This window comes from Gadus morhua, chromosome 12 (genome assembly GCF_902167405.1).
Source record: "Gadus morhua chromosome 12, gadMor3.0, whole genome shotgun sequence".
NCBI lineage: Eukaryota > Metazoa > Chordata > Actinopteri > Gadiformes > Gadidae > Gadus > Gadus morhua.
Genome location: NC_044059.1, coordinates 5,149,661 through 5,167,178, shown reverse-complemented (window position 1 = coordinate 5,167,178; position 17,518 = coordinate 5,149,661). Strand labels below are relative to the sequence as shown.

General features: G+C 45.3%; 1 protein-coding gene across 1 annotated transcript in view; it reads left to right on the top strand.

Annotated features, from left to right (window-relative positions):
• The first annotated feature begins 635 nt into the window (after nucleotides 1-635).
• The window catches only part of rhpn1 (rhophilin, Rho GTPase binding protein 1), a 21,287-nt gene continuing 4,404 nt past the window's right edge, over nucleotides 636-17,518 (top strand). Inside the window, 12 exon segments of the mRNA XM_030373344.1 lie at nucleotides 636-859; nucleotides 1,034-1,142; nucleotides 3,524-3,639; nucleotides 8,037-8,165; nucleotides 11,037-11,112; nucleotides 11,386-11,463; nucleotides 12,030-12,154; nucleotides 12,936-13,102; nucleotides 14,548-14,735; nucleotides 15,034-15,190; nucleotides 16,249-16,392; nucleotides 16,794-16,988. Coding sequence (XP_030229204.1) covers nucleotides 840-859; nucleotides 1,034-1,142; nucleotides 3,524-3,639; nucleotides 8,037-8,165; nucleotides 11,037-11,112; nucleotides 11,386-11,463; nucleotides 12,030-12,154; nucleotides 12,936-13,102; nucleotides 14,548-14,735; nucleotides 15,034-15,190; nucleotides 16,249-16,392; nucleotides 16,794-16,988 — 1,504 coding nt within the window. The 5' untranslated portion in view covers nucleotides 636-839.

The window sequence follows — 17,518 nt, the reverse complement described above, 5'->3', positions numbered from 1 at the left end:
GCTCGACTGAACCCTAAAGATAAAGTAAGCTTGACTGTTTTACCGATTTACTGTTTCACATCACTCACTGGTCATCCAATAAATACTCCATTTGCAGACGTGTTTTTTTTTATTATGTTTAAACCTATATGGTTTTAGAATGTATGGCCCTAATACCGTTATCCAAAAACATTAGACATCACCATACCTATTGATAGTCCGGTACTGACGCCTAGCGGCAACGGGGAGAACAACAACCTAGGATTGCGATGGTTTTGTGAAAGCCAGTTTGGGGTACTTCTGCTATAAAGAAAGTTATAAAGACAGTTATAAAAACATTCACACACGTACGCACACAAAGACATGAACCCTTACATTTGTTTAGTGATTGAATTAATTATTTCATTGAATATAGTGAATAGTAACTTTACTACCACGAGCGCCCCGCTCGTGGCATACCCACACACCCGCACACACAAGCCACAGCCCGATATTACCATAGAAACGACCTGCACCAACGGGGAGTGGATGCCCTCACCTCAAATCGATGGCTCTATCGCTGTGTCAGTAGGAAAAGCTCTTCCCTGTGATTCGTCACGATGAGCGTTGCCGATCATGATTGGATGGGTCCGACACAACATGCCCTCTTCGTTGAACAAGCTCATCTTGCTCTAGTAGAAGAAAAAGAACGGAGGAGGTGGCATCAAAATGTAGAGCAGACCATAAATTGGGTTTTTCTGAAAGTTAAAGTTGGTTGTACAACAACAAGTGTGCACTTTTTAACTCTTAAGCTACGCTGAGGACTTTCAAAAACACGCAATGTAGCGATTGGCCCCGTGTTTCTTTGCGTTATATAGACGATGGAGGAATCTGCAACAAGGCAAGTGGAGAAGCGCGACTACCGTAGGCAAAGCTTAGTTTTATATAATGGCAAGCTATTCGATGAAAGACTCCTTTCTCGACAGGATAACCTAAGCTCAAGTTGACGTAGGAGTAGAGTCACTGTTCATGTTCCACTGATTCAAAGAAAAAACAACTTTGCTCTTGTCTGTAGAGAGTTGGATATGTCGCTGTCTGACGGCACCTCGGACGAGGATCTGCCCTCGACCTTGCCCCGACAGCAGGAGGAGGAGGAGGGCAGACTGAACGGCAGCATCCGAAAGGTGAGAACAGCAGGGATTTCGAACAGGTGGTCATGAGGGTTTATAAGCTCTAAATATTTGTTTACATATGATGTAATGCATGTGATGATGTGTGGAAGGGGTTCATATACATCATCATGTATATAGTGCCAAACAAGGCGGGGTATAGAGGTTCCACAATTGTCTGACTGTAGCTGTCACTTAACGCCCACACACACACACACACACACACACACACACACACAAAACACACACACACACACAACACACACACACACACACACACACACACACACACACACACACACACACACACACACACACACACACCACACACAGACACATTTTAATAATTTATTTGAATCCACCAATCACATTACAAGAAACAGGATTCAAATCTTGTTCAAGGGTACAAAAAACATCTCCTGCGCCAGACTGCCCATCACAGACACACACACACACACACACACACACACAACACACCCACACCCACACACACACACACACACACACACACACACACACACACACACACACACACACACACACACACAGGATGCCATGACTAAAAGGTGCCTAAGGCTTTTATTACAGTGGTTCTCATGATTCTAATTGAGCAGGTTATAGGGGGTACTGTCGTGACTTTGATATTTCTTCGTATACCTTCAAAACCAAAATGACAATGTAAAATATGGACATGTGTTAATATCACCGTGTAATAAGCCACTTCAAGACGCTTGCACACTGTCCAACAAACCCAACAACTTGAGTGGCCAACAACAAGGATGTACCTCTGACCGCCGCCAATGATCACCACCAGGCACACTGGCCCGTTTTTGGCGTTTGTTGGCGTTTGTATGCGTTTGTTGTGCCGCGTGCAAGCAATCTAACCTGAAACAGTTCTCGGTAGCCCCAGTTCTTCCATGTTCGACACCTTTTGGCAATTACAATATTATTAATGATGCAAAATTACAGTTTCCAAGGGAAAATATTTGTGATTGAGTGTCGATGACGTGGGGTACTTGAGCTGTTGATGGTGATGGGGGAACGGTACCGGGATGTGGGGGTACAGCATGAGTCAAAGAAAGGTTGTGAAACACTGGGTTTATTTAAAACACACACACACACCACACAACACACACACACACACACACACACACACACACACACACACACACAAACACACACACACACACACACACACACACACACACACACACACTACTACTATAACCAGAGTTGTAACATGCAGGCATGGGATGGATGGACTGCAGCGCAGCACACTGACGGGCGCACAGCCAACAAGCTAATCCACACATGCGTCCTGGGATTAGCTGACATGCACTTGCTAAGGAAACACTGAACTAGGTGAGAGGGAACGGGAGAGAGATAAAAGGGGGTGAATGGCAGATGGAGAGGGAAAGAGAGAGAGAGGGGAGTGATATCCATGGGGGAGTTAATGCATGTTTACTTTATACTCCATCGGTCTGGTTGAGTGTGTTGTGTTTATCATGGAAGAGTGACCCAACAGTAAAGGATCTCTGGGGGTGAATGACCATATAGCTGCCACTATGACACGTCAGGCTTGGGATAAACACAAACATGAAGAGTTCCTGTGGTTTAGGAATTCAACAAAGTTTGGCCCAAGTCTGCACTTGCGTGAAAATAGGCATGCAATAAAGTACAAAAAAGTATATTTATACAATTCACATTTATTTGGTGTGTAGCTATTTTTTTTGGTGTAAATATGACATTGGCTACATTACAGTGTTATTACAATTTACAAGTTTGATTTTAATTTGCCATGGTGAAAACCAAATAGATGAGCAGCAATCTTCCCGGTAGGTCTAAATTCAACCATAATAAAACTTCCTCTGCTAGTTTATATCAATGTTTCCCCTCCTAGTTCTTATTCTATAATCTAGTGGTTAGTGTGTGTGTGACTGCCAAAAGGTTTTTGGTTTGATTCCCAATGTCCCCAGTCTACCTGCAGGTATTACCGATATCTTCCTTATGAAGACACAAAAACCTGACCTGTATAAAAAGTGAGACAATTAAAATGTCTCTATGTTCATCAATACCGTATTCTCATTTCAGTCTTTAAACATAGCTACTACTACTAATACTACTATACTACTACTACTACTACTGTACTACTACTACTACTATATATTCATCATCTAGTGAAGCGACAAGTCATGTTTGCAGGTCATATAGTTCACTAAAAAGGTGAATTGTGGTTGTCCCGAGACCCCCTTTGTCTCCTGCTGTTACCCACTAATGGGTTGACAACAACGGTCTTAAAACCATTGCTCTAAACGACTACACAGTAAATAGTCACGGTTACTTTCATTTGGGTTTTGTTGGTTTGGTTGATGGTCCTGGTCTCTGTGTGTCACCAGGGTTGCGACCCGCTGTCCCAGACCCAGCGCAGCAAGCTGCAACACCGGCGGGCACGCATCAACCAGCAGATCAACAAGGAGATGCGCATGAGAGCTGGAGCTGAGAACCTCTTCAGGTAGCTAACCCCTAGCATTATTCTGTATGTTTCCTTCACACATTACCTTAGTGGGTAGCTCCCCCAAGCTTTGCCTCTATATGTAAACAATTGGTTCATTAAATAATTGACCATTTAAGCTTAGGTAAACTCATTTATTCACTAGATTAATTGGAGCCAAATCAATGCAAGGAATTCAGACTATAACTTTGGTACAGACTACAACTGTTCTACAACTGATCCACCTCTAGTCCTCCAGTCCAGACTAGTCTACTGGTCTAGTAGTCTGGTCCAGTCAAATTTAGCTGACATCTAAACTGCTCTTTGAAGAGCTCTTTGTCTACAGTGTGCCCGCGTCAGCACAATGCTCTTAAAGTTTCAGCCTGGACAACAACACACACCACAACACACACACACACACACACACACACACACACCACACACACACACACACACACACACCACACACACACACACACACACACACAGACAATCTCACTCATGCACGCCCACACATACACAAACACGCGCACAAATCCTACAAGCTCTGCGGTGGGAAAGGTCGGAAATCCCACCCTCTAAATGACACAGACACATAAACTCTTTTTCTTACCCCCCCTCTCTCTCTCTCTCTCTCTCTCTCCTCTCTCTCTCTTCTCTCTCTCGCACACACACAAACCAGGCATTGCCAGTGTTATGTCTTTGTTTGGTTTTTTGTGTTGCGTTACGCACACACCGCTGTTTTACATGACAATATATCCCATCCTCATGAAGTAGTGACACAGTTTTATTGTAATGCATAAAAAAACCCATGTAAAAGTCACATATACATCACATAAGTCTACTTGAGTTGGCACATTGTGATACTGTGGAGTTTATAATACAATAAACATCCATACTTTTCTTTTTCCCTTTACCTCTTAGCCTCAAACGCTTGATCTTCTCTCTCCCCCCCTCTCTTCTCTCTCCCTCTGTATCTTAGTGTACATCTCCCTCTCTCTCTATCTCTATATCCCCCTCTCTATGTCTCTCCATCATATCTTAAGTGTACATCTCCCTCTTTCCCTTTCCCTCCCTCTCTCGTCTCTCTAGTTTCTTATCTGGTCATACGGTCGCTTTGCAAACTAACAAAAGACAAAAAACACAGCATGGCGTATTTAATTAAAATCCACCAACCAACGGACCTATTCCTCCCTCTTCACCTCCTCCCCTCTTCCCCCTCCTCGTACACACTCTACAAACTCCAGCTGTTGTTTTCAGTTTAATTTGATTAAGTCTGACTGTGTGTGTGTATGTGTGTGTATGTGTGCAGAGGTGGGGGGGGGGGGGGTTGGGGGGGTTGGCTGGTGAATTAGTTGGAATGTTCCAAATGGTGGATTTCTCTCTACATCATTCTGTCTGCCTTAAAAAACCAATGGCTCAGATGTTTTGAAACTGAACACACACACACACCACACACACACACACACACACACACACACACACACAACACACACACACACCACACACACACACACACCACACACACACACACACACACACACACACACACACACACACAGATGCCCAAAAAACACACACACACACACACACACACACACACACACACACACACACACCACACACACACACACACAAACACAACACACACACACACACACACACACACACACAAACACACACACACACACACACACACACACACACACACACACACACACACACACACACACACACACACACACACAATCACACATTGATACAAACAACAAGTCCTTTTATTGGGATGCTGGGTTCGAGACAATGACCATCGTCCCAACCTCCTCCCACCCTCCTCCCACCCTCCTCCCACACGTACACACACACACACACACACACACACACACACAACACACACACACACACACACACACACACAAACACACACACACACACACACACACACACACACCACACACACACACACACACACACGCGCACACACACACACACACACACACACACACACACACGCGCGTTGTTTACGCGCGCGTAAACAAACACACATACTCCAGAATTACTCCATAATATTCAATTTCTGATCTCACACCTCTCTGTCTCCCTCCCACCTCTCTTCCCTCGCGCTCCTCAGCAGTATTATTTTCTCCTTTCTCTCTGTCTCTCTGTGTCAAATGATGTCTGCTAATGATGAATGGAACCCAGTGGGTCGTCATGTTAGCATGCTAAATGGTGCCTACAAGATTGCTTAGCTAGAGAGAGAGAGAGAGAGAGAGAGAGAGAGAGAGAGGAGAGAGAGAAGAGAGGAGAGGAGAGAGAGAGGAGAGAGAGAGAGAGAGAGAGAGAGAGAGAGAGAGAGGAGAGAGAGAGAGAGAGAGAGAGAGAGAGAGAGCATTCAAAGGTCACACTGACCCCCTCCCTATCCCAATCTGATAGTCCCCGCTCAAAACACACACACACCACACACACACACACACACACACACCACACACCACACACACACACACACAGACACACAGACTCAAACACTGACTCACACACTGACTCACATACAGCACCTATACATGACAACTTAATCCCATAAACCTGGGAAGGGGTCAAGACTGTGAATTAGCTTAACATGATTGCAAACTTACTCTCCTCCACACACACATACGCATGAATGCACACATACACACGCACGGATGCAAGCACACACAGGAATGCAGGCACACACAAATCAATTACAAGTGTGTGTGGTGTGTGTGGTGTGTGTGGTGTGAGTGATATGCCAAGAACATGCTATATAATTACACCTCATCTACCATCAGTGGGGTGTTATGTGACCGTTGTGTTGTAGTGTATTGCCATTATACGTGCGTGTGAGTTGTTGTGTTTCTGTTGTGTTGTATTACTATTTCACTGCTGTATCGTTACCTTGTCGTTTTATGTTATATTGTGTGGTGCTCTGTGTTATTGTCTTGTTATTCGATTGTATGCTGTGAGGTGTTGTGTTATTGTTGATGTAATGGTATTGGTATTTTGTTTTGGTGATATTCTCGTGTCGTATACATAGAGCCATTACCATTTTCAGGTGGTAGATATGCCTTCTGCAGAACGCGCCATTGTTGAGATTGTTTTAACCAGCAGTGGAAGCAATATATATTGGCTATTTGTCTATGAACAACTATTCAAGCCTAAATAACTTTTTTTATTCAAAGTACAATATGAGCAAATTGACTGTATACTAAACATAAATTGAACATGAGATCCATTAATTCAACCTCATCAGAAATTAAGAAATATGCTTACTAGAAATACTGGCTTCTCCAACAACAATGCAATGGCCAGGGTGTTCTCCTTTGACCTTTCCGTTCCTTGTCGGGAAAAAGTTAGTAAGCAAACGTATACATTATCTGATGAACTAAATGGTCTTTGTCAGAATCGAATGATCTGCTCATCTTAAAATATAATGTTGCGCTTGACTCGTCTTGCGTGCATGATTGTCAGTGTTCTCAACATGGCAACCCGCATGAGCTTCTAGTCTTAACTCTCCAATATAGTAAATTTGGACTGCAGTATCCATACTAAACACTCAATGTCAAGGCTTATCTCTTGCGTAAACCATCCAAAGTCCATTAGAGGAACTGCATGCTAGTCCCTAGCGTGCTTCACCTTAAGGCCATCGGAGGGACTACATGCTAGTTCTACCATGAACCATCTTAGGGCGTTAGAGGAACTGGATGCTAGTCTCTACGTAAACACCTGAAGGCCATTAGAGGAGCTACATGCTAGTCTCTACCGTAAACCACCTGAAGGCCATTAGAGGAGCTACATGCTAGTCTCTACCGTAAACCACCTGAAGGCCGTTAGAGGAACTACATGCTAGTCTCTACCATACACCACCGGAAGGCCATTAGAGGAGCTACATGCTAGTCTCTACCGTAAACCACCTGAAGGCCATTAGAGGAGCTACATGCTAGTCTCTACCGTGAACCACATATGGCCGTTAGAGGAGCTACATGCTAGTCTCTACCGTGAACCACCTGAAGGCCGTTAGAGGAGCTACATGCTAGTCTCTACCGTGAACCACCTGAAGGCCGTTAGAGAAACTACATGCTAGTCTCTACCGTGAACCACCTGAAGGCCGTTAGAGGAACTACATGCTAGGCTCTACCGTAAAGCACCTGAAGGCCATTAGAGGAGCTACATGCTAGTCTCTACCGTGAACCACATATAGGCCGTTAGAGGAGCTACATGTAGTCTCTACCGTGAACCACATGAAGGCCGTTAGAGAAACTACATGCTAGTCTCTGACCCTCAACGCTGTGGCGTTGTATTATAGTGTTGTGCCACTGTTATATCACTGTAACTGTCTATTTTGTGTTGTGTTTCGTTTTATCGTGTAATGACTTAATGTGCTGCCTGTTGTATTGTGCCAGGGCGACAAGTAACAACAAGGTGCGGGAGACGGTTGCACTGGAGCTGAGCTTCGTCAACTCCAACCTGCAGCTTCTGAAGGAGGAGCTGGAAGAGCTGAACAGTAACATGGAGGTTTACCAGACAGACAGGTGCGCATACACATAAACACCCACAAATACACACCACAAATACGCACGCACGCACGCACGCACGCACGCACGCACGCACGCACGCACGCACGCACGCACGCAGCACGCACACACACACACACCCACACACACACACACACACACAACACACACACACACACACACACACACACACACTAATACATACATACATACATACATACATACATACATACACCACACACGGTGGTTTGCCTGATGGACAGGTAAACACATACATACACCCAATGATGGAGCTACACCTGCATGCACACAACACACACACAACACACACACACACACCACACACACACAACACACACACACACAACAAACACACACACACACACACACACACACACACACACACACCACACACTTACTCACTCACTCACCCACTAAGATTCAGATTCAGATTCAAATTATACATTTGTTAGTGTGTCTGTTTATGTATTTGTGTTAACATGTGTTTTATACTTTATGTATGTGAAGCTTTCTCGGGTGTCAGAGGAGTGCGGAATCCTCTGATTAGCGTCTCATTAAGACCCTACAGAGCTGGGTGGGTTATGGGGTACAGGAGGCCTGGTATTATGGGGGGAGGGCTGGTCAGAGGCGGAGCTAGCATGGGGCTGGCGAGGACGGGGCTTATAAGGGCAGGCTATGTGCAGGGGATAATCTTGGCCTGGGCTTATTAGTGGAGTGAGAGACCGCGTTGTACGGCTGTTGGTAGGAGACAGATGGTCTTTCACTGTAATTGCCAATACTAAACTAATACTAAACTTAAAAGCTAAACAGTCTTCAAATATAGGGACCCAGTGCTTTCAGCAATCAAACATGACCATTAGATCCAGAACCTTAAGCTAGGCCTGGACCAGAACTTTAGCTGGGACTGACCACCTGACACGACCCTATCCTGCCCTATGAACCAGAACCTTTAGCAGGGACTGGACCCATCCTTCCCCGATAAACCAGAACCTTTAGCTGGGACTCGACCCTGTTCTCTCCCTATAAACCAAAACCTTTAGCATCATTGTGTCATTTTTATGATGTAAATTGAGGGAGGATAAGCCTGGAAATCCAGAACCACATCTAGAAATCTGTAGGGTCTGGCAACGAGTAATGAAAATGGCCAAACTCGAAGGGCGGCACCAAGCATGCATTTGAAAATATCACTGGATAATAGGGCTGTAACGATACACAAATTCACGATTCGGTTGTATCACGATTTTGACCCACGGTTCGATACATCCCACGATTCTTTTAAATTTAAAAAGCATTTTATTGAAACAACACTTAAATACCAATTATCTTAATGTAACATTTAATAACAAATAATTTGGAACGCTGAACAGATTTGAACCGAAAAGAATACTATTAAAGTATAGCTAAATTAATAAAGAAATAACCAAAGATTGCAGTCAGAGGATGCTTTTTGCTGGTAGGCAATAATAGGGCCCCTTTAACTGTTTTGGTTTGGTTTTATCAATATCCTTATAGTAGCGCTTCTTATTAGGCTATGTAGCTTAAATAATGACATAATCAGGCCGTATAGAATGCAACATGTTTAAGTAGCCTAACTTTCAATAGATGAGGGAAAAAACATGAACGTCGCAATAACGAGGCATAGTGGTTACGAGTAGCATATGTGTATGCGCGAGAATAGCAGGTGTGCGTATGCGTGTGTGAGTGACGTCAGCGAGTGAGGTGGACGAGCGAGGAGAGCGGCGGTAGCGCGTGTGTCTAGTGAAAGAAGCGAACGAGGTCCGGTAGAATAAAGTACCCATCCTGTCAATAATCGGTGGCCGCTTCATTCCGACCCTATAAGCAGAAAAACTGCCAGTCAAATCACACAAAACAATAGAGACAGCATCACACAGGCAAGTTTTTTATCGCGGCCTTGGCCCACTCTGGATAATGTCGTTCATATTGCATATGAGGACTTCGACGGCTGTGGAGAATGCAATCATCCGTAGCCACGGAGAGCTGTGATCACAGAGAGGGCATCTCGTCACCTATTTACGGCATCGATAGGAGGGGGGCGCTGTCAGCAGACTATTATTTCGACAAATATTAGCAAATTTCAATCGGGACATTTGACCGAAGAGTTAGAAAGGGCTATCGCGCTTCTGCCTCTCTACACACCGCGAGACAGGATCGTGGCTTTGAGTATCGCGATTTTCGGTTTGATACGCGTATCGTTACAGCCCTACTGGATAACATACATTGGATAACACTACGACCAATCAGAAGAGTTATAAGGGGTGACGTATCCAGACCAGTGGAGCTAACACAATAGATAAGACTTCTTGCCGTATCCGTCGGTTAAAACAGAAACGCTTTTGGCCCGCCTATAACTGATACATCGATTTGATTGGTTCATGTTCTGGGCCAGGGGAATCAGGGAGTAAGTATATTGCTCGTTCCCAGAGTGACTCACTGAGCAGATTCGTCAGAGTGCTCTTGCGAGAAATCTGGATTTCCAGTGCAGTATCTGCTACAAATATTGGCTCTAGAAAATCGGTATTAGCGTATCGGTACGAAAAATCGGGTTTCGGCCCTAAAAAATCCATATCGGTCGAACCCTAATATGAAGTATACACATAATGGAATGTATTCATAGTGGTTAAGAACATAACATAATATAGTACTCTATTAATACACAGGAAATGTGGGTGTTCAGCAGAAAATACAGGACAATAGAAAGACGGTTACCAATGTAAATAAGCTTTGACATTTTTTTTCAGTAATGGGTTGTATTTGACTGTGCAAATGTACATCACTACGTGTGATAAATGGTGTGGTGACGTTAATATATTAACCAGGGGGTGTGCATTGTGTATCTCGCTCTCTCAGCGAGGCGGTGAATGTTCCCATGATTCCACTGGGCTTGAAGGAGACCAAGGACGTGGACTTCAGCCTCCCCATACAGGTGAGGACCCCCATGATGTGCAGGAGGGTTTAGGGGCTCCTCGACTTATTGTTCAAACACCTGTTTAGGGGAGAGAGAGACATCTGGTTGAGGGGTCTCTCTCTCAATTTTCACGACTCTCTCTCTCTCTCTCTCTCTCTCTCTCTCTCTCTCTCTCTCTCTCTCTCTCTCTCTCTCTCTCTCTCTCTCTCTCTCTCTCTCTCTCTCTCTCTTCTCTCTCTCTCTCTCTCTCTCTCTCATTGATTCTTTATGTATATGTCTCTCTGTCTCCAGGACTTCATCCTGGAGCACTATGGGGAAGAGGCCTCTCTCTACGATGGGGAGATCAAGGAGCTAACAGAGCTTCGACAGGTGAGCATACATCTCTCTCTCTCTCTTCTCTCTCTCTCTCTCTCTCTCTCTCTCTCTCTCTCTCTCTCTCTCTCTCTCTCTCTCTCTCTCTCTCTCCGTTCTCTTTCTCTCTTGTTCTCTCTCTCTCGTTCTCTCTCTCTCTCTCTTCTCTCTCTCTCCTTCCCTCTATTCTCTGTCTGTACACACTCTCTCCCTCTGTTAACAGTGTCAACTTTATCTCCTTCCCTCCCTTTTCCTCCACCGCCTAGCGCTCTACTTAAACTCGATTGAAGAGCCTTCTAAACCAGATAGCTAGTGGGGAGGCTTAGGAGTTTGGGCAGATCTTCTGGTAACTGGACAGGTGGCTAGTTCCATCTCTCAGCTGTTATGGTAGTGATGATGATGGTGCTGATGATGGTGATGATGGTGATGATGATGGTGATGATGATGGTGATGATGATGGTGATGATGATGGTGATGGTGATGACGATGATGGTGATGATGATGGTGATGGTGATGACGATGATGGTGATGATGGTGATGATGATGATGGTAGTGGTGATGTTGACGACGATGTCGGTGCCCAGGCTATGCGGACCCCCAGCCGGACCCAGGAGGGTCTGGAGCTGCTGATGGAGTACTACAACCAGCTGTTCTACCTGGACCAGCGCTTCTTCCCGCCCAACCGGAACCTGGGGGTCCATTTCCACTGGTACAGCCATTCATACAAACAAACACATGTATACACAGACATAGCCACACACATGCAGACAAACACAAAAATATGCGGACAGAACAGTTCAGACTTAGACTCTTATTAGTTTCAATAAAATCACATATATGGTGATGCAAAGTGTATATGCAGCAGCCCACAACACACTTATTACACTCAGGTCTCAAAGGGCTTCACCAGACCAAGGCCACATCAGATCACACCGCCAAACCCTCTGAACAGGATATGGATATTACTCACCAAACCCAGAGGGAACACAGACACACACACACACACACACACACACACACACACACACACACACACCACACACACACACACACACACACACACACACACACACACACACACACACACACGTGCGTGCAAACACACATAAACCGCCAAGGGTATTGGTCTTGGCCTAATACTGACTCATGAATACCGTCTCAAGGGGGATTACTGGTGTCCAAACAATGAAAACACAACATCCTTCAACAAGGAGAAAGTCCCCCAAACAACCGAGGGGAAAGGGCAGGAACTGTAATATGTTCTCACATTCTCATTGCTCACACACACACACACACACACACACACACACACACACACACGTTCGCATTACACACACACACACACACACACACACACATTGTCATTACTCACACACACACCCACACACACAATCTCATTCCTCACACACACACACAAACACATACTCATTCTCATTACTCACACACACACCCACTCACCTCCCCCCCCCCCCCCCCCCCCCCCCCCACAGGTACGACTCCCTGACGGGCGTGCCGTCATGTCAGCGCGCGCTGGCCTTTGAGAAGGGCAGTGTGCTCTTCAACCTGGGCTCCCTGCACACGCAGATGGGGGCGCGGCAGGACCGCTCCTGCACCGCCGGCGTCGACCGCGCCATCGACGCCTTCCAGAGGGCCGCAGGTAACCATGACGACACACACCGATGCACTGATGTATGCAAATGTAAAACTTCAATAGCCCAGGCCTTTATTTGTTTCAATCACTGAACTTTCGAAACAAAACTCTTCCTCAGCAAAGATGGGAAATACTATAACATTTATTATTTAAACCAGTATGAATATTACAGTACGTAGGCCTATACACATTACCAGGCTATCAAATAACGCCTACACACACACACGCACACACACACACACACACACACACACACACACACACACACGCGCACACGCACACGCACACGGCAGAGTGGTAATCGGTAGAGTCGGGAGAATTCCCGGTGGGCCGTCAACGTTTCGGGGCTCTCGGGCTGATTACTGCGGGATAACAATATTGCGTTTATGCTAGACAGCAGGTGAAAAAACGACAACGTTTGCCAAGCCAAAAGAGCGTTAATCGCGCGATAAAAAATTAACGCCGTCAAAATTGGTTTGCGTTAACGCCGTTAATAAACGCGTTAAGCTGACAGCACAATCTTTTTCCCATTCAAATATAAAGTTTTTCACAAGTCATAACTTTTTTTCCCAGGTAAGGCCTGAGGGTTTGACTAATACCTAGAACAATCATTACCTTCCCGTAAGGTTCTTATGCAACGGATCGTTGTTCACTCTTCCAGTAAATAGGACGGACCTTAGCTACGGCTTTGCAACAGGAGGTATTCTAGTCCACTCAGCTATGGGCCAGAGAGCTAACGTTATGCATTGTACATATTTATTATTCAAATTCGTTCAGCCTTTATACCACAGATACTCTAGGGTCTATAGCATATAAACCGCGTTGTCTGATTACAGTTTAATACATTTTTCACAATTTACCAGCTCTCGTTTTTAAGACCGAATCACCGCGCCATTCGTTTCAATGGGATTCGCGACGGTCTACTTCCAACATAAAGTGTACATATTTATAATTTGAAATTCGTCCCAGCCTTTATACCACAGATACTATAGGGTCTATACATATAACCGCCTTTTCTGATTACAGTTTAATGCATTTTTCACAACAGACAATTTGACTGGAACTACTTAGCAGGTAGTCACTTAGTATATTAAGTGATTTCTTGCCGATGATCCATGGCTGCCTTTGTGAATGTCGGCACACATCGAATAATCGATTATTTGTTCATACCACCCACTGATTATTCAACCATGAAAATGTTTAGTTATTCACATCCCTAGTTTAAAAGCGTCTGCTAAGTTACTGTATGTGATTTAGGTACACAGAGGTACACTTAGGTACGCTCACATGCTCACGCATGCACACGCACACACACATGCATACAGATGAGACCTGGTTGGTTTCCTTCACCGTACATATGAACCTTTAAGTCCTTCCCGAGACACTTCCATCCAAAGTTGAACTTACAGGAGGATCTGGTGCGTCTGGTGCTGCGTTTCATCCTTCTTCAGGTGCGTTTAATTACCTGAAGGACAACTTCTCCAACGCTCCCAGCCTGGACATGAGCGGCCCGTCGCTGAGCATGCTGGTCCGGCTGATGGTGGCGCAGGGCCAGGAGTGTGTGTTTGAGCGCGTCACGCTCGCCACGTGGGACGCCACCTTCACCTCGCTGCTCCGCCTCGCCCAGGAGGCGTCTCAGGTCAGAACCGCCTGCTTTATAACGTCAGGGTACTTGAAGTTAGTGTACCCAGCACTTGGGGTACTTAGAAGTACTAAACGTTAAAGGGTACTGGGAAACCACCTGAGTAGTTAAGGGTACTCCGAAGTTAAGATTAGTTGAAAAAGGACCATCTGATGCGCGGCGAGCCTGCCGAGCAAGTAGGCTAAAGGCTAGACGACTCTAAGCTTTAATGCTATGCTAAGCTAGGCTCAATGCTAAACTAGGTTAAATGCTAATCTAAGGTGTATCCAAACTCAGCTCCCCGTGTGTGCTGCAGGTGTCGGAGGTGTACTCCCTGGCGCTGCAGACCATGTCCCAGCCGCTGGTGAAGGACTACGTCCCCTTCTCCTGGCTCTCCCACCGTGCAGGTGAAGGCGGAGCACTCAGCGCGCTGTCCCACTACTACGCCGCCGCCGCGCTCTGCGACCACTCACGTGAGTCCCCGCCCCCTTTTCACCCTCCAACCCCAATGTCACGATGTAGGAGAGAGTTGTGCTCCGCCCTGAGGTGAACTCGCAGGAGTTGATCATAAATCAAATTACATTATAATTACAGTACATTATATTTTTATGAAACAGATAATTAAGAATAAAGCGATGGAAGTAATTCCTCTGGTTAATTTAACAACAGGTGAAACACATGAATCTGACCATCCTATTAATAAATTCATGTAACTAATTAATCTATATATATATAAATATATATTTCTTATACTATTTATTATTCTTTATTTTTTCTTTGAAATGATATGATAATGCATATGACAGATTGGTAAAATAAAGAATACAAATTAGACATTTATTAGGATTGCTATTGATTAATTTATTTCTTAAAAAAATATTTAGCATGCATTACAAAAACAAGTGACAGAAACATGTGAAATGATTCTCTAAATAAATGCTTGACAGGGTTAGTGAGTCAGTCCCCAAGACCTTAGCCATGAACAGCAACAACAAACCAGGAGTCACGATGCCATAGGCTGTGACAAACACACAAGCAATCACCAACGGCCAAAACAACGAACATGAATCGACACGTTACAAAGACATGAGAAACTACAAATACAAATGGTTTACGCAATGAGAAACGCCAGCAACTACCAGGCAATCGATCGAACAATCTGCACAGTTTTTCCCCACTAAAAACTAGCCCACACTTGACTGACTTAGTTTTCTGTGCCTTCGTTTTGTTGCGGTTTCGTTTATTTTTGGTGAACGTGTTTGTGTCCACCGTGTGTGGTGCTTGGTGAAAAGCAGCCACTAGATGGAGCCCTTGTCTAACTCTTTGCTCCCCTTGTGATCTGCTCACAAGTCTTGACAGAATCTGTTGGCTGAAATTAAGTGACTTCTTGGGTTTTGAAGTAAAACATAATTTTTCCATTAAGAATGCATTAAGCTCTTTACAAATATTTAAGCGCCGCTAGTGTCGAGGTCGTATTGGGCTCATTTAATGCTGCTCCTTTGTGTGTGTGTGTGTGTGTGTGTGTGTGTAGCGTCGTGTGAGGAGGAGGAGGAGGAGGAGGAGGAGGGGCGAGATCAAGAGTCAGAGAAGGTCTTCCAGGGGTTCTACGTGTGTCCTCCTTCAGGTCCTCTGCTCAGCACGGTGCTGCGAGACCCCGAGCAGAGACGCAAGCTGGGTGATGACTCCGTCTGTCTATTTCTCCATCTGTGTGTCTCACTCTCTATCTGTCTGTCAATCTGTCTATCTCTCTTCTCCATCTGTCTGTCTGTGTATCTCCCTCTCTCTCTTTCTTTCTGTCTGTCTCACCCTCTCTCTCTATCTGGCTATTTATCCTTCTGGCTGTCTATCACTCTTTCTGTGTATGTGTTTGTGTATGAGTGAGTGTGTATATGTGTCAATGTGTCACTCCATTTGTGTATGTGAGTGTGTGTGTGTGTGTGTGTGTGTGTGTGTGTGTGTGTGTGTGTGTGTGTGTGTGTGTGTGTGCACGTGCGTGTATGCGCGTGTGTGTCTCTGTGCATGTGTAGCTGTCCGTTCATATGTCTACATATATCTACGTGTGTCTGGTTGTGCCAGGTAAGGCCCACCTGCGGCGGGCCGTGATGCGGCACGAGGAGGCGATGCGCGTGCACGGCCTGTGTCGGATCCTGAGGAAGATGGACATCCTGCAGGACGTGCTGTCGCTCACACACCGCCGCGCCCTGGACAAGTACTCTGAACTCGACTGCGAGGACGACTTCGATGAGACCTCCGAGGCCCCAGAGATACAGCGTGAGTGTTAAGGCTCAGTTATGGTTCCACGCCATCACCATGGAGATGCCTCTGACGCAGTCGTGAACCTGTTTGGTTCTGCGTCGGGTATTCGTCGGGTTAGCAGACCAATTGCGTCCCTTGCTGCTGCATCGCCTCGAAGCAAGGTTACAATTTTTGGGAGGCACACGTCAGGCCCTTTGCAGTGGACGAAAGGAGGGTCCGCAAGGACGTTATTAAACCCCCTTGCGTTGCATCGACGTGGAACCATAACTAAGCCTTTAGCAAGTAACCTAGAAGTATGAGCTGGAATCCAGGGAAGTGAAAGCTGTAGAAAAGGAATGGTTGTGCTTTTAACAAGCTAGGAAAAAGCAGGGTGAGATAGAAACCAGATATAAGCTATGATAGGGAGTGGTAGCTATGAAAATAGGGCCAGCTTAGGTAAGGGTGTGTTAGATAGTTAGTCGCCAGGATGTGTTAGCTAGGATAAGGAAGTTTGAGCTAGGATAAAAGTTCTAGGTGATATAAGAAAGTGTTAGCTAGGCTAAACG